This window comes from Thermobia domestica, chromosome 1, assembly GCF_964235325.1.
Source record: "Thermobia domestica chromosome 1, izTheDome1.hap1.1, whole genome shotgun sequence".
In the NCBI taxonomy this organism is placed as follows: Eukaryota; Metazoa; Arthropoda; class Insecta; order Zygentoma; family Lepismatidae; genus Thermobia; species Thermobia domestica.
This window is the reverse complement of record NC_137454.1, coordinates 264,718,269-264,743,739: the sequence shown is the minus strand read 5'-3', so window position 1 is coordinate 264,743,739 and position 25,471 is coordinate 264,718,269. Positions and strand designations below refer to the sequence as shown.

The following is a 25,471-nucleotide window of genomic DNA, read 5'->3' as shown; positions in this document are numbered from 1 at the left end:
GAATTCAGGAAATATGAAGAGCAAGTTCACAAAATTCACTGTTCATGCAAAAGCCGATAGATAAGAAATGCGAGTCCGTAGGCCGAACAAACACGGGAGTCTGGGGGCGGAGCCCCCGGCTAGCCAAAGGCTAGTATATATATATATATATATATATATATATATATATATATATATATATATATATATATATATATATATATATATATATATATATATATATATATATAGTGTGTGGCGTGTGTGTATTGAAATAAAGAATTGGTATTTAATATTGTAATGGCTTAGCAATGCAAAGGTAAAATTCTAGCAAATCATTTTGAACCGTAATTGCACACTCAAATATTCTAAATTTATATTATAACTTATCAAACCTATATAGAACACTACAGTTTTAAGTTTCTTTCGTTATAATTCAAATTATATATTAAAGCCAATTTCTGTTAAAGGAACGTTAAACTCTTTTCAACATACGATTGTTGTTCTTAACCACAATTGTGGTTTTATATTATTGATGCAGCAGCCATTAGCTATGTCGACGGTTGCACTATAAATTGTTAAAATGTAAAAAAAAATGTATTAAACAAAATTGATTTTCACTATAACTGTCTTGGTCACAATCGAAGTTGCAAACCAAAATGGCGCAGGCATATAGTCTGAAATCGCCTGTGTTAAACAGTTTAATATACAGCTAAAATACCGTGAATATTATAAATAGTGACGCCAGGAATGACTACACTCTTTAAAATTTGTATTCAACATAAAAGAATTACAACAGAACGCTTGTATCAAATAAAACTTTGTATTATACATACATACATACATACATGCATACATATATACATACATACATACATATATACATACATACATACATACATATATACATACATACACACTTACTTACTTACTTACGGACTGACTGACTGACGTCCATCCATCCATCCATCCTTCCGTCACCTACAAGCGAAATTAAGGGTCGCCTATTTCTTTTTTACAGAGCTTGCTGATTATGAACGTAATGTTAGTCGCAATATCCATAAGTACAATGCCTATCGTAAAGCGGCCAGTATCTTGGCAGAGCATCCCACACGAGTTAAATCAGGCAAAGAAGCCAGAAAATTAAAAGGTATTGGAGAAAAAATAGCAGCGAAGATTGATGAGTATTTGAAGACAGGAAAAATTGAAAAGTTGGAGAGGGTACGTATAAATGGTAGTGTTTCAAACTTCAAAGTATATGTAAGTCAATGAAACTGACAATTTCCAACCTTCCACACTTCCATTATTACACTTCATCTTTGAAATCATGATCTCATGACAAAAATGAAAGGGAAAAAATAGAGAATATAATGGAAAGAGCAAAGCGAATTACGATTTAGAACAAATAAATTGATCTTAGTCTAATGACTCGATGGTGGTAAAGTTAAAAGAAAAATAGTATTTATGTTCAAATTCATTGAATTTATAACATTAAAGATAACTCATTTATTATTAGTTAAAAAATATTTTAACTTTCTAAGTAAACCGTACAATGGCAGCCCTGAGAAATTTCTCTTCGCAAAAACAAAAGTGTATATGTATGTGTGCGTCTTTGTGACGCAGAAAATCCTTTCGCTTCTGCAAATATTGTTATAAAATGTACTCCCTCTGCATTCTTAACCACAGTGCTTCATGACTATTTTTAACTATTACGTTATCCATTGCGTGGTGTTGGTGGCTGGGAGCACTTGAGTGAGGAGGGACTGGCAACAGTGAATTCAGTCTGTGATGGACGACGATGAAAGAAGTTCGTTAAGACAACGTTGTTGACCTCTCAATGAAGGAAATTCTTAAATCGTCATTTCAAATAATTTAAAAAACAGTGAAGCCAAATTCATCAAGTACAATGAAGCTCACCAAAAGTGCAGTGTTTCTTACCTTAAAACATAGGCTGGACACGGACAATTAGAGAGATAAGCATAGTAAAAATAGGGTTTTCCCTCTAAGAAGATACTTACGCGAACGGGAATCGCGAGTTCTAAACGGCCCCAAATTAATATAACTCGTACGATTAGAATACAAATAATTGCTATAAATGTTTAGTGATCTCTAATCGAAACGTATATATACATTTCTAGTTATGCATGATATCTTTGTGTTTCTTTGAGAGCTCCTCCGTGGCTAAGCGGTAAGCGTACGCGCCTTTGGCGTGGGAGACCCGGGTTCGATTCCCGGCGGGAGCTCAAGTGGTTCGGATTCCACGTTAATCAGTAGGTCCACGTCTCATATAGCCTCGTTGCTGAACGGGACGTTAAACTCAAAATCAACTCATTTGTGTTTCTTTGATTTCCTGTATGCATAAAAACAAAGTGTTTTAAGTGAGCAAGTAACTCCAAGTTCCCTTCATAAGTGTAATTAAATACGTAGTGTTAACGTTGTAAGTACAGCTTAATATTGTGCCCTTACACTGGGTTACACAAGCACATTCTGGTCTCCGAATTCTGGGTTTAGTAGGTTCGAAGTGATGGTTGTGACAGGTTAACTTTGTGGGTGCCACTAGGTGTATCTGTGTGCGGGTCCGGTATGCAATAAAGACGGTACTATTGCGTGGTGGATCCAGTTGGGGTGTAGCTGGGGGACCCGCAAGGTAAACAATAGTGCAAGGCCGTTATGGCGGCAATGTTCCTAAACAAGTATCGGTACAAAGTCAAAACAAGTACCGGTACAAAAGCACTATTATCACTCATCCATCCGCCTACAGTTTAATTATAAAGTAGCGGAATGCATCAGTGTGTAGTAATGGAAATACCGCCACAAAATGGCGCCCGTTAACGGAACTGGTGTAACCTTTAGTTACATATATTGTGTTTATGTGTACATTTGTGTGGGGTAAATATTAATTTGGTTTAGTATGCACTAATGGTATTTTAATTATTAGTATTGTTTTTCATAATTGTGTGTATTTAAATTGTCAACATGTCTGAGAGTGAAAATCTCAATTTACAAACATTGCTTCAGGCAATTAAAGAATTGTCAGTGAATGTAGATCAAAAACTTGAAAAATCAAACGCAGCTTTGACAGAAAAATTTGAAAGATATATCGCGGAATTACACGATAGGGTAGATAGAATTACAGAAGAAAATAAAGTCGGTTTCGTTTCTATTAATAAGAAAGTTACTGAAGAGATAGAGAATTTACGTGCTGACTTTGAGGAAAAGTTGCAAATCGAGGTAGGTAAAGTTAAACGTTCTTGCGAAGAAAATTTTGCGAAATACACAGAACAAATACAATCCGAAATCAATAAATGTAACGTAGAATTAGAGTCCGTTGTCGAAAAGTTAAACGTTACGGAAAAACAAAACGAAGTGTTTTCAAATTTATGAACGCTTTTGATGACTTTAATTGCGCTTAATCAAAGACAAAATAAATGTGAGATCAAAATAGGTACATTGAATGGTCAACTAGAATCTTTAGAAAATCAGGTAGATCGTCTGCATAGTGAACTAGTAGAAAAGACGGATAAATGAGAAAATTGAATGTCAAAACTTCAGGAGGTAGTTCAATCTAGTATTACAGCATGCGAAACTACGATAATATCGCAGAAATCAGTGGAAGAAACACGGGCTGATATTAGTAGCAGAGTTGAGGCTATTGTTAACGATGTAGAACAAATAAAACAATCTCTTGTAGAAAGTCAGGTAAAAAACCTTCCCACATTCTAATCACGTTTTTTCGAATGTTAGGGTCAAAAAAGAAAGAATAGACAATCACGTTGACCAAGATACGCGCAGAGGTACTTCAGTGTATTCTGATTCTGGTAGTAGTACTCTTGAATCTAGTAGTTCTAAAGAGGAAGGCAAATCATGTTGTTTCCAAAACCGCCGGAAAAGAAAAAAATAGAATTAGATACGAAAGTTTCTGAGAACCTTAGAGATTTAGAAGGATTTGAAAAGTTTTCAGGTCATGAGAACGAACTTACCGCGACTGCATCTTTGAAAAAGTTCAAAGATCAGGCTTCAATTATGAATATTCCAAGTAGCCAATACTTAGACATTATAAAGTTTTTACTTACGGGATCCGCGTACAATTGGTATATTAACAATTGTTTCTCTTTCGATACGTTCAAAAAGTTCAAGAAGAAATTTAAGGCTGAATTTGAAAATGAACAAGTGCAAGCAAGTAAGTTAATGGTGCTTCAAAATAAACCGTATGATCCGAAAACAGATGGAAGTGTGTACAACTTTGTCTCGTATAGATGCAATAAAATACAGGAAATCAATCCTGATATTAGAGAACCACTTGTTATCAGTATGGTGCTGAATTTAATTCCACCTTGTTTCAGACGTCAACTCACTACTCTTACCACTTTAACTTTGTCGACCGTGTTACAAGTTATTCAGAAACTGGAAGCCATTCCTAGATCTGATACTAGAGTGGGATCTAACTATAAGTTCGCGAAAATTAACCATGTGACTTCCACTAATAGTAATTTAAATGAGAATCAAAAGAAACGTAAGAATAATGGAAACTGTAATAAATTTCCACACGAAAATACTCAGCAAAATAAAAATAACAAGCGTAGACGTGGATTTAAGAAAAACAAACGTAAAAACTATAATAATAATAGCGATGAAGTGCATTCTGATGCGCATTCTTGCAGTTGTAGTCAGCAAATCCCACCTAGAGTGAATTCCCCAGTGGGTAATCAGTTTTATCAGTCCTCAAATGGAAACAATCAACCTGTAAATACGAATGGTAATGTTGGAATGCATTCTCCTAATGACCAAATGCCTGGAAATTCACCTGGTTTTCCAAATTTTGTAAATCAAGGAAATTTTAGGTCTCCAAGACCACCATTTGTAAATTCAACTCCTTTCAATTCAAACGGACAAGTTCGTTTTCCGCACCCAAACTAAATTCTCCCTGTGTGGAGGATGCTCATCACAGGAAAGTCAGTGAAAGTTCTGGTAATAACGTAAATGCACTCACTAAAGGTTGTCATACTGTGTATGTTACTGTTGAAAGGAAACTTAAATGTTGTACAATGGGACAGTGATGGAGATTCATCCGAGGATGAAGGGGAAAGTAATAGAAATTGCAAACAAATTGTTTCGTCACAGGCTACTGCAGAAATAAAGGTAAAAATATTCAATGAAGAATTTTACGCTTTGTGCGACTCTGAAGCATCCCCTAGCCTGCTTAGCTTTAAATTGTGGAAATCGATTTCTGCCATTGTTTCTAATGCTCAATTAAAAACCTGTTCCCGTATTGTACTTGTTGATTATTCTGGTAAAAGAATGAAATCAGTAAAAAATGAAGTTATCCTCTGTTTAGAAATAGGGCCTTTGATGTAAGACGTAAGGTTTCTGGTGGTAAATGATTTAAAGTTCTTGTTTGTTAGGCCGAGATTTTCTTACCATAGCAAATACAAAGATAGATTTTGCTAAGAAAATCGGTAACAATAAAAAAGGAAATTGACGGAGTCGATTGTAATTCGCCTTCTTCTGGGAATAGTAACCAAGTTAAAATTTTGACAAGGCAGAAGGGAAAAGGTCAGGAGTTTGAGTTAGTAAACAATGTAAAAGTCACTAATTTTAATGATTCAGAAATTTCTTGTGAAAGTGAGTCTGAAGATGTTAGCCATCCTTTAGAAAGTAAATGTCCCGTAGTAAAGAATTTGCTTAAGCAAAAACAACAATGTATGACTGAATGGTTAAACGAAATTAATGGTAGATATAAAATATATGAGCATTTACGTGAAAGATACAAAAATTCAGTTGTAAATAATGAATCTTTGAAAGAGTTAAATTTCCATTTAGTACAGGAATCAAAATTTTTGTATGAGTTGTATGGAAAACAGATTAGCGGCATTGAAAATGATATAAAAGAATCTCATGGTATGTACAAAATCAATTTTCTAAATCAAATCAGTCCAGGAATTGTAGTAGAAAATAATAGTCCGGAAACTGAACATTTTCCTTCTGTATATGACATTAAAAAAGTAAATGAAATTGTTGATCTTGATGACCAACAAAAACAACAACTTTATAATTTGTTAATTAAACATAGATGTGTGTTCAGTGATGTACCAGGTAAATGTAATCGTTTCGAATACACTATCGAAGTTGATACTGACAAACCTATTGTTAAGAGACAATATCCCTTACCATTTAAATTTAAAGATAACATAGAAAAACAAATAAAAGAATGGCTTGAAAACGGAGTTGTAGAAGAGTGTGTGTCTATTCACACTCATCCGTTGTTATGTGTAGCAAAAAAGAATACATCAAAACTACGTACCGTAGTCAATTTGACCTCTTTGAATAAGCATGTAAACCTTAAACAGTTAAAAGTAAACAAAATTGATGACCTATTGTTAAAATTATTAGTTGCCTTGATTTTGTTGGATCCTATTTGGAAGTCAGTCTTTCTGATAAATGTAGACCTTACACGGCCTTTTACTGGAACGGCAAAATGCATCAATTTATATGTGTTCCTTTTGGACTTAAATGGGTCTGTAGCTTTCATGACTTGTTTACAAACAGTGCTAGGTTCCGGATTGTATGATCAACTGGTCTATTATGTCGATAACGTTTCAGTACCAACAATGTCTTTCGAAGAGCAAATTTGTTAGATGAAATTTACTAAAGTACATGAAGCAGGAATGACGTTGAATCTTACAAATGTTCATTTTGTAACAAAGTTTAATTTTTTGGGTTTTAATGTAAATCCTTAAGACATAACGAAAGATTAATCGTACGTACAATGTATAAAGGATCTCCCACGACCTAGAAATCTGAAAGAATTACGAGTACTTGGTTTGTTTCAATGGTGTTCAAAATTTGTTAGTAACTTTGCACATAAACCCGAACATTTGTTTGCTCTGTTGAGAAAGAAAAAATGGGTATGGGATGATGAGTGTGAAATTAGTCTTCAACAATTGAAACATGATTTAGCTCAAGAAGAATTGTTAGCTCATCCTCGTTTAGATCATGATTTTTTGTATCATCACAGTTTGTAGTTAAGTGGCTTTAGGGAATATTTTGTTTCAGAAAATTAATGGCGAACTACATGTTCTTGGGTTTCATAGTAGAACTTTAAAACAAGCTGAAAACAATTACACAACGACCGAAAAAGAGGCTTTATCAATTGTCGCTTTAAGAAAATGGGGTAAATTGTTGTATGGTAGACATACAAAAATTTACACTGATCACCATTCTTTAGTATACCTCCATAACATAAGAAATTGGAATTCACGTTTAGCGAGATGAAGTATTGAAACTTAAGGATTCAAGATAGAAATCATTTATATTAAGGCTAAAGATAATCAGGCGAGTGATGTTCTCTCACGGGTAATATTACAAACAAAAGTTGAACAACATGAAATTAATAAATTTGAGGTTTTGACATCATGTTTCGGAAATCTTACTGTCGAAGAATTGTAAATCAAACAAGAATGTTCAAAGTATAAAAAAATAATTCAGTTTTTGCGTAATCCTAATTACCCGTATGCAACAGTGAAAATAGAAACATTGAAAGTTTTACAAGTTAAATAATGACGTTTTGTTGAATAGAAGTTATCATTTTCCAGACTCTTGGAAAATTTTTATACCTCCTTCCATGATTCCCGAAATTGTTAAGTACTTTCATGAACAAGGTCATTTTGGTGCTGAAAAAACAATTGCATCTATTAAAGAAGCGTGTTATTGGAAGTCATTAAGAAAAGATGTTATTGATCTCATAATCGACTGTATGGATTGTAAATTGACAAAAGCCTTAACATATCCTCCGGCCAAACCTCTGCAGACTAGCCGTAAAGAACATATCAGATATGCTTTCTATTGATATTTTAGGGCCGTATCCAGCTTCTCAGAATGGAAATAAGTTTCCTTTGTCAGTGTTAAATGTTTTTAGTAGATATTATGTAATGTTTCCTATGAGAAATGCAACCGCGAGATGTGTTTTAAAATGTCTAGAACAATATTATTTTCCACTTTTGGGTGTTCCGTTGTCTGTCTTAGTGGATAATGGTAGTTGTTTTGTTTCTAGTAAGTTCAAGGAAAAATGAAGGAATATAGGATTAAAATCCATTATGTTAGTCCGTATCATCCAAAGAGTTCTGTAGTAGAGAGAATTCATAGAGAAACTAATCGTTTGTTTAAATTGTTGTGCAACGAGAACCATGTAACGTGGGAGAAGTATATTCCCCAAATTGTTATTTTACTAAACTATTCTGTGTGTCGCAGTTTAGGAGTAAGTCCAGCAAGTCTTCATCTAAATGTAAAACCGCAATATTCTGTATTTCGGAATAGTTATAAATTATGAATATGATGAAAATGAACTTCTAAATTAGGGAAATAGACTTATAAAGGCTGATTTTCGTAGAAAAGAAAATATTAGAAAAAGGAATGAAAAATATAATAAAACAGAAGAAGGTAAATATGTTATAAAACAGAATGATTTGTTTATTTTGCTTCAAAGTCATCTTACTTCAGCTGTAGATTCGAAAATTAGCACGTTTTTTCATTTGTACAAGGGACTTTTACTTTGTAAACAAAAGGTTACAGATAAGGTGTTTGAACTGATGGATCCATTTACTGGTGAATAATTAGGAACTCATTCAATAGATCGTATGAAAGTTTGGAAACCAACTTCAAAAACTAGTCAACTTTTGTTAGAACTTGCCAAAAAACATGTACATGGAAAAGAATTAGAGTCCATAACTCCAAATTGTCTAAAATTAGATTCGTGTGAACCTGAACACAATTCATGTGAATTTTAGTGATGTTGTGAAAGTAGATTTGTCTGAATTTAATCCTAGCAAGAGTCGAAACGAAAATATCTAAAAGTTAGTGAAAAGATTGATAGAATGTGATAAATATTTACAATATTTAACAGATGAACTTAATTGTACCAGTTATGCTTTGTCACTTACACTAAACCATCTTGTAAATCCTAAACTTAATAAGTTGGGATAAAAGGAGAGTATATACACTTCGATATGTTTATATATCGTTTTGGCGTTAATAGGCGTCCTTGAACCACTATGTGATTTCCGGACGGCCGAAGCCTTTTATTGAATAAGGAATAATATGCCAAGTGGCTTGCCAAGGCATGAGATAAGGTTCCCTCCCATCTTGCGTAATTTTATATTTGTTTAAAGCCCAGAGTAGGCTATTTTCGTATTATACCCTTCTATATTCCTTTTAATATTAACCTTTTATTCTATCTCTAAGCCTTATCTCGGGGATGGGAAACTGATAATAATAATAATGTGTTGTCTGGTTCGGTGTTAATGATTTATAATCGTGGTTAATCATTTGATGCTAATATTACCGTGATTCGGTCAATCTGGGTTCGATGATAGCGAAACAGACAACCAGCTAAATAAATACACTTAACATATATCATTAAATAATTTATTGTTGATTCTCATAACAATTAGATTAATAAACGAATTAGGGCTTTGCATGGGCAGTGTGGCAACTATCTATTTTCTTATTTCGTTCATTGAGTTTTGGATTTACAGTTTAAAATCAAGTTACTTTAATTGACTTTAGTTGAAGCTAAAGATCGTTTGGTTTTGTTAACAATTGCTTAATTTAGACATCTCAAGAGAAACTACTAACCTGGTTGCTGTTGAAGTACTCCAGTCTTGGTATGGAAGCGTAGAGATTACAATCACTAAAAATATAGAGACTTAGATGTCGACTCGCGGGATCTCTCCGAAACGAGGGTTTAGTCGAGACTGCTCTCCTCGAGCTCTACATGCAGGTCGAAAACTACCTTCCGTATTTCTTGCAATACTTTAAATTCCTATCGTTATAATTAGCTCGTAGGTGACTCAATTGTCTTCCTTGTAGCAAGACTTCCTTATACCTGACTCTGGATTTTTACCAAGTGTTTTACATATTTGCTGGTTGTGAAGTCTATAGAATAATGTGCGTATACAGAATTCTTTACACGGAAGTCTGGCTTTAAACAATGCAAGAGATTGTTAAGTCAATGTCCTTTTACACTTATACTATCTGACCTGCCAATTATTAATGTATCCACCACACTGTCGAAAATAAATCGGATGGAAATCCGGTTTGTTTACAAAACATAGTACTATAATTATGGATCACCCTGCAACAAAATTAATCACAACATAATAAAATATACAAAAGGAATACAAATGCAATATGTATACGAAAACATGATGTAGAAGTTGATTATTAATCATTAATAAAGTTTTTAGTTCTTTACTGAAATGTTACTAGTTCTTAGATGTCCTTTTTCATTGGAAGTTACCATTGAAATCATAATAATGCAGGTAAGCCATGAAGACTGTCTGAAATATGTGTTAGTAGGAACACAGAAAAAATCTAAACGAAGCAGTACTACGTTTTATCGGATGTCGGTCACAACTATAAACTTGATACGTTTGCATATTCAGTAAATACTGGAACTCGTGTAGCGAGTAGATAACAATATATATGTATCAACATTATTAAAACACCAAATAAAATTTATGCACTTCATCAGATTCACTATTCACTGCTTCGGTAACGTTAACTCGATATATAGAATCACTGAGGATATACACATTCGTAATTGAACACTTTGAGAAGAAAAGAATACACTGAATCAGCACTAAGACACAAAGTTGCAGTCGTAACACTGAAAGATTTCTTTTCTCAGTTTGATGACAGGATGACTTCCGGACGTTATATCAGAAAGAGTAAGGAGGGGTGGTACTCCCTTGTTGAGCGCCCCTTGAATGTAATCGCAAAAGAGTGGATATAGTTTATTTTGTATATAATTGAGTTCCATGAAGTGATAATGAAATGATTGATGAAACTCCGGGTAAATAGTCTGAATCCTATCGCCGTGTTCAGGTGTTCATAAGGATGATTAAGCGATTCTGAGTGATTAATTAATGGGCATGTCAACTTCATATTGGCTTCTTCTTCTGCAAGGGTAAAGTAAGGCTGTGCCATCGGCGTGGAAACAATTATCCAAGACTAAGATGGTAAGTTTATATTATCGGGTAATAAATGTCATTAATGTTCCTTTATTATTTCTGGAAAGTCACTGGTTCGATAATTTTTAAATGTATTCACTAGATATAGATTGCGTATTTACATTCTTCTGTAAAGTTGCGCATTTGCATTGCTCAAATTATTTTCTGCAACTATGATTTTCGTTTGTATGGCACTGGCAACCCTACACAGGACCGAGGGTTGCTATGACGTTATAAGTGTTATATGTTGTTAGAGCATTAGTTAAATTATTGTGATAGAAAATAGTTTTTCACTAGTGTGGTGTAGTTTATCAGTTTAATATTGTTCATCATCGTAAAATACTACATTCAAAAGTGTTCAAAACGAAGAACAAAACGGTAATGTAGATAAATATTAATTTGGAACACAGACGATCTTCGCTTGTTGACGACTGCGTAGATATCTCAAGATGGCGTGGAGTTCCGTATATGCAACGCAGAGGCTATTAGTCACTAGAATACGCACTTTAAATACTTATTTAATTTAGCTTCTTAGTATGTCCAATAATAAATATGATAGTAGTTCATTTATAGAAAATAAAACTAATTCAAAGTCATTGACACAAACACAAAACGTCCACACACAATAACAGTATTAGTAGCCTATCTTGAAATGTCAGGCAAAACCATGATAATTAGCTTCAACTTTTAATAATTAAAGTACCATTAGGAAAATAACGATCAATAAACTCAAAATTATAGTATTTATTAAATATAGGCCCCAAATCTATTAAATATATGAATATCGTACAAATCTATAGTATAAAATACGCCGTGCATTATATAATTTACCCTTGCACTACAAAGTTAAATGTCAATTATAGTATATTTACAAAAGTCGTTAACTGGTTTAATTAACATTAGTTGTACAATAAATACTAAATGTTGATTTATTTTTCATAAAAATGTTTCTAAAGGCTCTTTACAACCCATTTTTATTTAGGCTACACGTAAATCGAGACATATTTGTTCGCATGTATTGGTATCGTCGAGAAAATGTTTAGTACTATTGGTGCGAGCTTCAAATGAATGTCTTCTCGCATGACGGATTTTGGTACGCACTCGCGTTTCTTCCGTGCACTATCTTGGTGTATGCTAATGATGCTCGCAGGCGTTGCTGAGTAACTTGCCACTTGTGTATTTCAATTAATTTTTGAAACAGTCTGTGTACTTTTGTGAACTTTTTGGCTATTATTTGATATTGCTACTGCATACAGTTCATATTTAGGTGTTTTGTCCATAACTAGATTATTATTGAACTTGTTCTCACGTTTCTTGCATGCCTTGTAAATAATATAAATAGACGTAATAAGAAGAATAAAAAGTAACGTAGTTATACAACTAATCACTGTTGTTTTGAAGTTGTTCATGATATCTGAAAAATAAATAAATCTCGTCTTAATATCTTCGCTTTGTACGCAAATATGTAAGTATATTTACAATGCCATAAAAACATCTTGGCAACTACTTTATCATAACATCGTATAAAATTCAAGTGTATCCTGCATATTACAAGCTCTGCTCATAAATGATCAAGTAGATAAGAATTCTTAAACACTTATGGTAGTCTTTGACTGCCGTGCGTAAAGTTTCAATGTTGTATATGGATGGTAGTTCCATCAGAATAACCGGCTCCCAACAGGTAAGTCTGCAATGAAATGACCCCATTAGTGAATATGTACGTGGTATTTGATATGACGTCTGGAATATAGGTCGCACTTATATTAGGTTGTCTATTGAATTCTAAGTATATATTAAGGCTGGTTCCAAGGCCAAACAGATTTGAAGGATGGAAAACTTGTTTACAATTTTTCACTTTAATCTCAGAATGCAGAGGACATTGCATTTCTCCTAAGTCTTCATCTTCTATCTCTATTCTCGTTTCTTATCTATGAAGTAAATAATTCATTGTTGGTTACATTTGATTTCTACAATACTTAGTTCTTTAAACAAGGCATTAGAAGTCTCCTATACATATATGAATATAAATTCTTTGAAATAGCTTAATGTATAAAACTAACTTACGTATGTTTTGAAATAGTAGTAAAATAACTAACAGTTTCTGTCTTTCTATACTAACATAAGCCATTTATTAAGCCACAAAAGTACTAATATAATGTGTTCTTTTCTTTTTGTCTTTTCTAGGTAAGTAACGTGGTTCAACAAATTACATATGTTTATGCTGTAAGATGTGTAGCGCTGGATAATATTGAGGCGTGTTAAATATGTATAAACGTTGTACTGTAAGTAGCCAGTTTCTCGTTTAATTATAGGCTTATTCCGATTATGTCGATTCTGTTCCTACTAACGGAGTATGAAAGATAGTAAAGTAACCCAATGTTAGTTCTGCATTTAACTAAGGCATACTTTTGAAAAATAGATCGGGTTTTAAATTGACCTGTTTTAATACTGTTATACAGCCGCAGTAAACTCGGCTGTTCAAAGTCTGCCTTATGTAAATACCCCTTCACCAATAGGTATTTCATTATGGAAGGCCTGTCTAACCGCATTCGGATAATAAATAATTTCAATAATTAAGTCATATGGTTACAAGGTTGTTATTATAGGGCGTACATATGTGACCTCTAATAGACATAGTAATTATATACTAAAGTCCTGTTTTTTCAACTATCTTGTACGTCAGGCGCTTGTGCAGTTCGTATCTGAGCAATTTGCTTAGAAAGTTTTTGTATTTGATACCATGCGAATATTACTAAAAGCCATACTCTAAAACGAAATATAGGTCTGTATCAATGTACGGAACTCGTATTCGTACGTTAATTTGCTAATCTTATCTATTGTAGTAGAGTATTTTATCTATTTAGTAATACTTGAGTGTCTAATAATTAATCCAATCATAAGTTTTTTTCATCTTGTTGAAATTTTACGTACATTTGTACAGTCGCCAGCAATTATTTCGGATCCATTGCCATAAGCAGCCTACATTTGGTTGACGAAATCCAAGTCAACAGCCTCAAACAGCGGATAGGAATAATTGTAAAATTTCAAGTTGATAGTTCTTTTTAATTAATTAATTAGTATTGGGCATTACTTTGATTCGTCGAACGTCGATGCAGTCCGTTTTCCCTTCCTTTTGATCATCCAAAAATTCAACTTCTACAACGTTGGGATTCTTAAATGACAAAACTCTCGCCTTCTGATTGTACTTGTGTGCAAAAACGTCGGGTTGATTGAATTTTCTGTGCACGTCAAGTATTCTTACTATACTCCCAACTTTTATATGGTCATGATGATCTTTCCCATGTTTAACTTTACGTTTTTCAAAATCTTTTAATAATTATTCCTTCACTAAATCTCTATTTTCATATGCTCGATACGGGTTTCATTTTCAAAATATTCAATTCGAGTATGAAATTCAATATACTGCGCCTGTTTAGGCTCATATCCATGAAGAAGTTCAAAAACTGAATACTTTGTTCGTGAATGTTTCGAACAGTTTATAGCCATGGCGATGGTTGAAAGGATTTTAGTCCAATTAGAACCTTCATCGTCCAAATAACACCTCATTATATCCTGAGCAGTTTTTGCGAACTTTTCTGCTAAACATTGGCTTTCGTGGTAAGCTGTAGGGCCAAATACCAATTTGAACCCTAAACGTTTTGACAATTCTTCTAAAATCTTATTTTTGTGACCACGAAGGCGGTCTAAATTAATCGTATCCGATATGCCGTTTTTTAAAATTACATGCTGGTAAAGACCTTCAGCAATTTCGTTACCTTGATATCTTTAATAGGTATGAGAATAAGGAACCTCGTTGCAACTACAACTAACACATGGCGAAATTTATGGTCAGTCTTTAATGGTCCGAACTCGTCCAGATTTATATGACTAAAAGGATTTGTAGTTACTCTAACACCAGGAATTAATTTAGGTTTTCTATGTATCTTCTTATTTAATGCACATTTCTCACAGTTTCCAATCATTTTAGCTAATATTTTCCGCATCTTGGGAAAATATATTTTTGCAACAACTCTTGGATAGATCTTGGTTAACGAGAAGTGCGCGCCAGATTCAGGGTTTACATGGTAGTATTAAAAAACATTGGAATATAGTTTCTCGGGTATGCATGTTAACAATTTGGTGATATTTGCATACTTCGCTTGCCTGTACAAAATTCCATTTTCGAGTTTATATGCTAAGCACTCTCTCGTAATTTCAACTTCTTCCGGATTGTCTTGATGGTTCTTAAGCTTTTTATATATGGGTCGACACCACGGGTCCTCATTTTGCAATGTTCCAAATCTAATTCCGGTTCCAATGAAAATAAACACATGTCATAATCGTCATCTTTCCCTACATTAAAAACTCCCTTGTGCGGTTTTTTCTTGTTTCCCTGAATAGGTAATCACTTTCATTCTGATGACTTTTTACAAGAATAGGAGTAAACTCATATTCTAAAATATACATATTCCACTTGGCTAGTTTCGCTGCTAAATTTTTCGCTTGTTTAATGAAAAATAGCGCCCTGCTATCCAGTTTCACATGAAAATGTCTACCCAAAAGATGATAACGAAAAGCTTTGAGACAAGAGATGAGACTAAGCGCTTCGATTTCGAAAATGGTGAGATTACGTTCTGTTTTGTTAATGTTCTTGAAAAATATGATAATACATTGAGCTCCTTCAATGTCTCATCTTCTGCAATATAGAGGATTCCTCCTATTCCAGACATTGAACCGTCGATCACTAATAACAATTGCTTTTCAGGGTTGTATTGTGCTAGTATTGGTGCATTCCCTATTGCCTTTTTCAGGGTCTCAATAGCCTGTTGTCTCTCATCATTCCAATACAATTTCGCTCCTCTCTTAAGCAATGGCTGGAAAGGTTGCACGATTTTCGCGTAGTCTTACATATTTTGTACAGTAACTAGTCAATCCTAGCCATGAGTGTAACTTTTTAATGGTTTTGGAGGTGCACATTCTTCCACTGATTTCTTAATTCTGTCACAAATGGCATAACCATGCTGCTCAATTTTATAGCCTAACGCTACTATGCTTCTTTACAAGAAAGCACACTTGTCTAAAGATAATCGAATTCTCATGCGCTGTAAACGCTGAAAAATTTCACGTAAAACTCCCACTATTCTTTGTTGGTCGTCAGTGTAGGCCAATATATCATCCATATAATGAGTCATTACATCTTGACATACCCTGGAAGGTTACAAACATCAGTCTAGCATATATTTGAGGGCTAAGTCGGTAGCCCTGTGGTATCTTGCAATACTGAAATGATCCTAGGTGTGGGATGTGGAATATTGTGCATGGTCTAGACTCTTTAGCAAGTGACACGTGGAAATATGCAGATTTTACATTACACTGTGAATAGAATTTATGACCAGATGCTTTCGCTACTATTTGAGGAATAGGTTGAAGATTTATAGATAAAAAATAACGCGTTCATTCAATAGGCGAAGGTCCGTAACGAGTGGCCATTAATTAGTGTCCTTCAAAAATAACGTTGGAGAGTTGTATAAACTCTGGGAAGTTTCAAGTACTTCCTGTCTTAATAATTGTTCGTTCTGTTCGGTTACTTGTTATTTCGCTGCTTCCGGAATCGCATATTGACGTACACAAAAAGGTTCGTGTAACTGCAGTGGTATTTTGTGTTCATAGTACGGTATGGTCCCAATTCTGTCTGGATTCCATTTAAAAACATTGGCATATTCATAACAAAGATCCAAAATTTGTTTTCTAATATCCTTTTTGGCTACATTTCCAATTTTAATTCTTTTTGGGTCAAATAATTTCCTGTCTTCTTCCAAATATTCCTTCGAGGCCTCTTGTTCTTCTTCTTCCTTCTCCTGTAGTAGGTGAATAGATTGCACAGTTCCAATCTTGAAATTTTCTTTAACTTTACACTCTCAGTGATTGGATTCACAACTTCCACACACGGATGCTTCCTAGATACTAGACACACTGGTATCTCTATACCCTTCTCTTTCAAGACTTCATCAGGTTCCAACAAGAGATCTTGATTTTCCCTGGTGTACATTGGTTTCAGTGGAATTAAAATCTTCGACCTTGGTGCGATCCAAATTCTTCTAGGTGTTAGTAACTGTGGCTCCAACTTCATGTTTAAGTGCTCTCCTATCGTCGTAGACACTAAATGTAGCGTTCGTTCTTGTTGTTGTGCTAATTTGATGGACTTCCTAGGTTGTACCATTAGTTGTACTATTTTATCTTGAAAATTTATATTCGCATTCGCAGCCATTAGAAAATCTACACCCAACAACATGTCAAAACCGACTCCTTCAACTACTCGAAAACAGTGGCAAAACTCATTTGAACCAATTTGGAATTTTAAATTCACGGTATTAGATAAATGAAGAATTGTATCTCCAATTCCTTTAATTGGAGTTTCCAACCTTAATACCACGTTCTTCAGCAAAATTTTCTTATCAACTAAAGATAATGTTGACGCACTGTCTAAAATATTATTAGTATTTAAGGTATCAATCTGAACTTGTAATCTAACTATATTGCCTGTGAAATAGATAGGTACTTGGATTTGTTTGTTTGTTTAATTTATACCTATTTGTCGCCGTTCTAGTTTTATCGTTGTTTTGTTGTACTAATCCTATCTTATTTACTTGGTTGCCCGCTTCTGGTATTGTCTCTGAACATGTAGAAACCTGTGTTCGTTTCCCATTAGTGTGGCGGTTAACATATTGTCTATCTGGAAGATCACCGCCTCGACATCCAGTATTACTTAGTTTAAATTCGGCTGTAAACAGTTCTCTGCCAAATGATAAGGCATAAAACATTTTGAACATGCCCCACATTCGGAACAAAGTTAGGAGCATTGGGGTTAAGTAACATCTGTTGTTGTCGAGGGTAAAAGTTTGGTATGCGCTGCGCCTGTTGTTGTGATTGTCCTGTACCATATGCTTGCCTACCATTAAAATTATTCGGTCTTCTGTTTCAATTAGACGGTTGTCTTCCATTCCAGTTCCCATTGTAATTTCCTCTTCCGTTAAAATTTCTCATACTATTATTGCGTCCACCGAAATTTCCTTCCTCTCGCGGTCGAGTTCTGAAATTGTTGTTGGCCATCGAATCTACTAGCATTACCACCACGATCTCTGAAGTTCACACCTCTTCCTCGAAAAGTGGTTCTTTGCTGTTGTCCCCTCACACTGAATGATGGTTGGTTACCTTGATGAACTTGACGGGAAGTGTCCTCTTTCGGCACCTGAGTATCCTGTAACATATTCAATGTAAGCAGTGGTGCCCAACCCCTCTTATGTCCATGACGCACCCCTCCCCCAATTGTCTATCCTTAGGTGTTCTTCCATGAAAAAAATCTTTTCGGTTAATTTTTACACCCCTTCAAACATATTTATATAGATTTTAACCCCCCCAAAATATTTCAATGACGGAGTTTGCGTCATAGCCCCCCCTTGTGGGCACCCCTGATGTAAGTTGTTCTAGCTTCTTGGATAGATCGCGAAGTTCATCCCTCTTGTTCCTTTTCTTAGGGTTGTCCTCTTTCCCTGGCTTCGTCGTAGGTTTTGTCATGGACTTTTCTCTTCCTGTTTGCTTCTTCTGTTTTTCCATTTTAAACTTCCACCTCCTTTCAATCTCAGATGTATCCGACTCGGAATCCGTAGTGGAACTGAATGTAGTTTCGTTTCTATCAGTACTGTCATCATCCTCAGAACTGTCCTCTGACGAACTTGATGTTGACGAATCCCTCATTATCTTCTTTCTATTGTTTTTCTTGCTATTCTTCACAGTTGACCTCTTCTCCATCTTTCTCGCCATCATCACCTTTACAAGCGCGTACTCTATATCGTCGATAAGTTGCTCTGGGGACCTAAATTTCTTATTCCCTAACTTTTCTATTTTGGCCCTTAAACCACATGCTAACATTGACACTGCCGTTTGGGGTGAAATATGCCTGGCATATTTATCTATTAATGCTAATTTATCATATAAGTATAACTTCGCACTTTCGTGTTTCCCCTGTGTCCTGTTGGTAATTTTGATAATCGGATCCGCACTTGTCCTAGGATCAAGAAAAAACTATAATTTCTCTCTTGAAGTCCTCATACGGTAGTGCATTTAAATTATTGCGCCTAATTAAATTCTTTACCCAACCTTGCGCTTTACCTACAAAACATGTAGGTAACATATGTTTAGCCTTACGTTCCGAATAATCGTTTTCCCTTATAAAATCCTCAAATGTAACGAAAAACTTTTCAATACAGTCGTGTTTTATGTCAAATTAAGGTGTATTATATGTATGTACGTGAATAACCGTCCTATTTTCCCTCCTTGGACCATGATCTCTTCCACGCTGCTGATTTTCTCTTGTTCCCCATTTTCGCCATTATTTTGTGCTCCTTGGTCCTGTTGTCTGTCATTCTGCGGGTCATCCTGAGGGCTGTTTTCATTCTGAGGGTCATCCTGTCGTCTTTCATTCTGCGGGTCATGCTGTCGCCTACTGCTCCGCCGCTCAAAATCTCTCTCTGGACTATCTTGGTCAGATGACGAACGTCCCTGGTCGCTGCTGACGGAGGGGTGGCGTTTTCTATCTCATCTTATCGTCGGTGTCGTCTGCAATAAGAAAATTCATCTCTCCTCGTTGCACTCTGGATCTTAAATTATACGGGCTTCTATCAGAAGTTTGTGACCTCACGTGTTGTTGTTGACGCTGCCGTCGAACTAGGACCGGTGTTGCACGTCGTCAGATTTCTTCCAATATATTACCTAATTCGTCCCCTAATTGTCTTAAATTCAAGCTGCTCATAGATTATAACTAAGAGGAAAAATTTTCTTTCTTTATTGCACTGTGTAAATAATTTTGGCCTGGCTATACTTTAACACTTAATTACGCAAACATTTCTAAAATACATATATCGTTATTCTTTTGTCTCCATTTTTTCTTTAAATAAAGCAATGTCACATACGGACGTGAACATTATGCAGCATTCGAACTGCAAGGTCATTTCGTTTCCTGTTAACAAGCTGAACTACGCCAAAAATGCTGACTTATAAATATGTCGCACAGACTAACCTGAGTAAAACATTGTGTTTTCATGTAAGATAATAATGATGAATGTCTCGCACCTTAGCACGCATTATAGTCTCGCATTATGATGAATGTCTCGCATTATAGTTATACACATCAATAAAATTGCTTATAGTTAAAAGAAAATAGAAAGTAGCTTTTGCCCAAACTAAATTGTATAATTATCCACCTTTAACTTGTATAATTACTTTTTTTCGTACTACAAAATTCCTTTAAAACTTATACTGGCCATTATGTGTCTCTGTCAGGGAATCGAGCCCCGTTCTCTCACTTAACAAGCAGGGTTACTAACCACTATACTGTGACTAAACGCATTCTACCACCTTCAAAGAAAAGAACCTCACTGGCCACCATGTGGTGTCTGGTTCGGTGTTAATGATTTATAATCGTGGTTAATGATTTGATGCTAATATTACCGTGATTCGGTCAATCTGGGTTCGATGATAGCGAAACAGACAACCAGCTAAATAAATACACTTAACATATATCATTAAATAATTTATTTTGATTCTCATAACAATTAGATTAATAAACGAATTAGGGCTTTGCATGGGCAGTGTGGCAACTATCTATTTTCCTATTTCGTTCATAGAGTTTTGGATTTACAGTTTAAAATCAAGTTACTTTAATTGACTTCAGTTGAAGCTAAAGATCGTTTGGTTTTGTTAACAATTGCTTAATTTAGACATCTCAAGAGAAACTACTAACCTGTTGCTGTTGAAGTACTCCAGTCTTGGTATGGAAGCGTAGAGATTACAATCACTAAAAATATAGAGACTTAGATGTCGACTCGCGGGATCTTTCCGAAACGAGGGTTTAGTCGAGACTGCTCTCCTCGAGCTCTACATGCAGGTCGAAAACTACCTTCCGTATTTCTTGCAATACTTTAAATTCCTATCGTTATAATTACCTCGTAGGTGACACAATTGTCTTCCTTGTAGCAAGACTTCCTTGTACCTGACTCTGGATTTTTACCAAGTGTTTTACATATTTGCTGGTTGTGAAGTCTATAGGACCAATTCCATTTCAAATCGTCCAGGCAAACCACAATTGGTCCCCATCATAGTCTCAGATTTCATTTATTTTTTTATATGCGATCTACATGCAATATTACTAGACCCATATTTTTTCTTTTTGCTGAAAAAAATTTTTTCTCCGATATACAGCCTTCCAAAATGGCCGCCCTCCTCTCGGATTACTCGAAAAACTGAAAAACGTGTCAAATTAAAAGTTTTGTTGTAGAGAAACGAGTGTACTTAGTAACGTAATCGCAATAGCAGGAAGAGTATAAAGTTGTATGTTTCGTTGGAGGGCCAAAATTCGTCTATTGGACCAAAGGAATCGCGCAATTCACTCGCAATGTTGCCAACTTTGATGAAATTTTTGCTAACTTCAAACATTTTTTTTTTCTGTCCTCACAAGCAATATCAACCATCTGCTTCTTGCATCGAAATCTACTCTATAAGGTCTCTTGAAAATGTAGAGGACTTACGTTTCTGATTATTACATCCCGCGTTATAGCATGATGAAAAGCTGAAATTTGCATTAAGACGCCATGTTTGGACGCCATTTTCTCAAAAACCCCACCTTTTAAAAATCTGAATTTTTTACATGTATTGGAGAAGTACGTAAATATTTAATATCCGTTAACCGTTCATGCGGCTGCGGCCCCTAACGTTCGCAATTAATTATTGAAATTTCGATTTTTGTACTTGGAATGTAAATATTTCCTATGGACATTTAGGTCCTATACACAAGGCGATTTGAAAGGGAGTATGAAAATTTTGAGAGATGAATCCTGACATCAAATCCAGTAGAAAAGTTCCTATAAACATGAGTCAAATTCAGCTTCGTTTTCGAGTTACAGGGTTTCCAACTCGGGATCCAAAATCGGTTCGGGACAATGGAAAATACAATATACATTTCGCGTTAAATCAGAAACTATGTGTTAAAGCTTTGATAAAGTTCAGGAAGTTGATTTGTATCAATATGATGATTTTTACGTGCATTGCAATTCAGTTGGCAGTGTTGCTAACTTGCTAGAACTGTTATTTGTTTCCAAATGACTATGTGAATTTTATTTGATATTTGGTATTCATTAATGATCGTGAACATCACATGAAACACAATTTTCCCCATATCACCACAGTTTTCGAAAACTTACATGTATTTCATTAATAGGTTTATCTCGTACGTTATTGATAGTTTGCAACATTTAGTGTGAATTTCACTTGATGTTTGCCATCATTAGTAAAACCAAAATGTCGAATAAAAACTATGTCTGTGTAAGTTGTAATAATAATAATAATAATAATAATAATAATAATAATAATAATAATAATAATAATAATAATATGAAGAAGAAAAATATTTATTATTATTGCAAAACCTCTCGTAACTCCACGCATCAAGTTCGAACTTAATTAAGAAGTTCTGCTGCAACCACGAAACAGTTTATTACGAGATTCGGTGTCGTGAACATCGTCCTAGTGTTCTCTGGAACCATGAAAATTGTTTTCACTGGTAACATGACATTGTAGTGCACTAGTTACAGTGTTTGTGTGAATAACAATTGGGAAGTCTTACACAGAGAAAAATCCGTTCTCCGTACAGCGGTATGTTGTACAAATATACGGTATTCTCTTGCTTACTATAGAAATCAGTACGGAGCATACGGTATCCGTATGCTACATAGCCACTGCTCTTAGATGTTACAACATGCCGTTGCAGGACATCTAACAGTTTTCCGTATATCACATGCATATACTTATGTTACCTTCGTCAGCTACATCCATTTGTATCTGAGATCCTGACCGCCTACATTGTTTCATACAAAAAGTACGTATAGATGGAACACTTCTGTACGTATAATACAGAAAGTATTATAAAACGTGCATTTTCAGTTATACGTCTGCTGTACGTTGTCCTAAAATTACAGGAATTACGCATGTAACCTATCTTTTTAAGTGCGCCACCTACAATTTTTTTCTCAGTGTATTACAGTAAGGACCATATTAAATGTGTTGATTCTAAAAGGCATAAGATAATTGTGTACAAAAAGAATTCTTGACAAACATTTTATCATGCTGTAAAATATATGTATTGCGTACAGCGCGTCTCCCAAAACGTAGTATTAGGAGAGGATGATTATTCGTGTAAAGGGTGCTTTGAATACTTACCGTGAACAACGTGAATGTTTGTGATATATTGGTGATCACGAAAGAAGATGTAAATATGAAATTATGCACCAGCAAGATAAAGAATTTGTTCATCTGAATGTAGATTTGGAAACCATTAACCAGACAGTTAACATGCTAAACATGAATGTGCCCCATTAAAACGGCCGTTATCGGTGAAACCTAGACTAAGGTGAAGAATTCACATTTCAAAATTTTTCATACTGCCTTTCAAATCGCCTTGTGTACAAGACACAAATAATCATCCTCCCCTAATAGTACGTTTGGGCTGACACGCTGTACGCAATCCATATATTTTACCGCAAGATAATTTTTTTTGTCTAGAATTCTTTCTGTGCACAATCATCTTACGGCTTTTACCATAATCAACACATTTAATACGGTCCTTACTGTAATAGGACTTCCCCATTGCTATTCACACAAACACTTAACTAGTGCACTACAATGTCATGCTACCAGTGTAAACAATTTTCATGGTTCCAGAGAACACTAGGACGATGTTCACGACACCGAATCACACAAACTATCAATAACGCACGAGATAAAACCTTTTAATGAAACACATGTAAGTTTTCGAAAACTGTGGTGATGTGAGGGGAAAATTGTGCTTCGTGTGATGTTTGCAATCATTAATGAATACCAAATATCAAATAAAATCCACGTAGTGTCATTTGGAAACAAATAACAGTTCTAGCAAGTTAGCAACACTGCCAACTGAATTGCAATGCACGTAAAAATCATCATATTGATACAAATCAACTTTCTGAACTTTATCAAAGCTTTAACACATAGTGTCTGATTTAACGCGAAATGTATATTGTATTTTCCATTGTCCCGAACCGATTTTGGATCCCGAGTTGGAAACCCTGTAACTCGAAAACGAAGCTGAATTTGACTCATGTTTATAGGAACTTTTCTACTGGATTTGATGTCAGGATTCATCTCTCAAAATTTTCATACTCCCTTTAAATCGCCTTGTGTATAGGACCTAAATGTCCATAGGAAATATTTACATTCCAAGTACAAAAATCGAAATTTCAATAATTAATTGCGAACGTTAGGGGCCGCAGCCGCATGAACGGTTAACGGATATTAAATATTTACGTACTTCTCCAATACATGTAAAAAATTCAGATTTTTAAAAGGTGGGGTTTTTGAGAAAATGGCGTCCAAACATGGCGTCTTAATGCAAATTTCAGCTTTTCATCATGCTATAACGTGGGATGTAATAATCAGAAACGTAAGTCCTTTACATTTTCAAGAGACCTTATAGAGTAGATTTCGATGCAAGAAGCAGATGGTTAATATTGCTTGTGAGGACAGAAAAAAAAAATGTTTGAAGTTAGCATAAATTTAATCAAAGTTGGCAACATTGCGAGTGAATTGCGCGATTCCTTTGGTCCAACAGACGAATTTTGGCCCTCCAAAGAAACATACAGCTTTATACTCTTCCTGCTATTACGATTACGTTGCTAAGTACACTCGTTTCTCTACAATAAATTTTTTAATTTGATATGTTTTTCAGTTTTTTGAGCAATCCGAGAGGAGGGCGGCCATTTTGGAAGGCTGTATATCGAAGAAAAAATCTTTTTCAGCAAAAAGAAAAAATATGGGTCTAATAATTTTGTATGTAGTTTCTTATTTTAAAAAACGAACTAAATCTGAGACAGTCGTGTGGACCACCCTGGACGATTTGAAATGGAATCACTCATAGAATAATGTGCGTATACAGAATTCTTTACACGGAAGTCTGGCTTTGACCAATGCAAGAGATTCTTAAGTCAATGTCCTTATACACTTATACTATCTGACCTGCCAATTATTAATGTATCCACCACAATAATAATGTGGGTGGTATCTTCCAAATTTAGGAGGGCAGGCACTATAAAAGTGTTATGGTCTGACAAACGATCCACTGCTCAGTCCATTCCTGGTTAATGTCTAACCGGAATGTAATAAATGTAGAGTATTATAATTAATTAGTGTTCTTGTAGTTGTAAGTGTGATGATACATTTAATATTTTGAAAATGTTTACTTGTCTTTTTATTGTAATTTGACTTGTATGTGATATTTTCGTGTACTATTAATACTATGCTATTGATTTTCATGTTGATCATTTTTAATTGCGAATATTTTGAAATATGATATTGTTTAATTGATAAAAGTTTCATTTAGTTACGAAATAGTGAAATATATA

General features: G+C 34.7%; 1 protein-coding gene across 6 annotated transcripts in view; it reads left to right on the top strand.

Annotated features, from left to right (window-relative positions):
- Window positions 1-25,471, top strand: part of LOC145660824 (DNA polymerase beta-like) — a 550,409-nt gene that overhangs the window by 75,471 nt on the left and 449,467 nt on the right. For all 6 annotated transcript variants that reach the window (XM_081726267.1, XM_081726247.1, XM_081726263.1 and 3 more), the window contains exon 2: window positions 1,001-1,200. In XM_081726267.1, coding sequence (XP_081582393.1) covers window positions 1,001-1,200 — 200 coding nt within the window. The remainder of the gene's footprint in view (window positions 1-1,000; window positions 1,201-25,471) is intronic.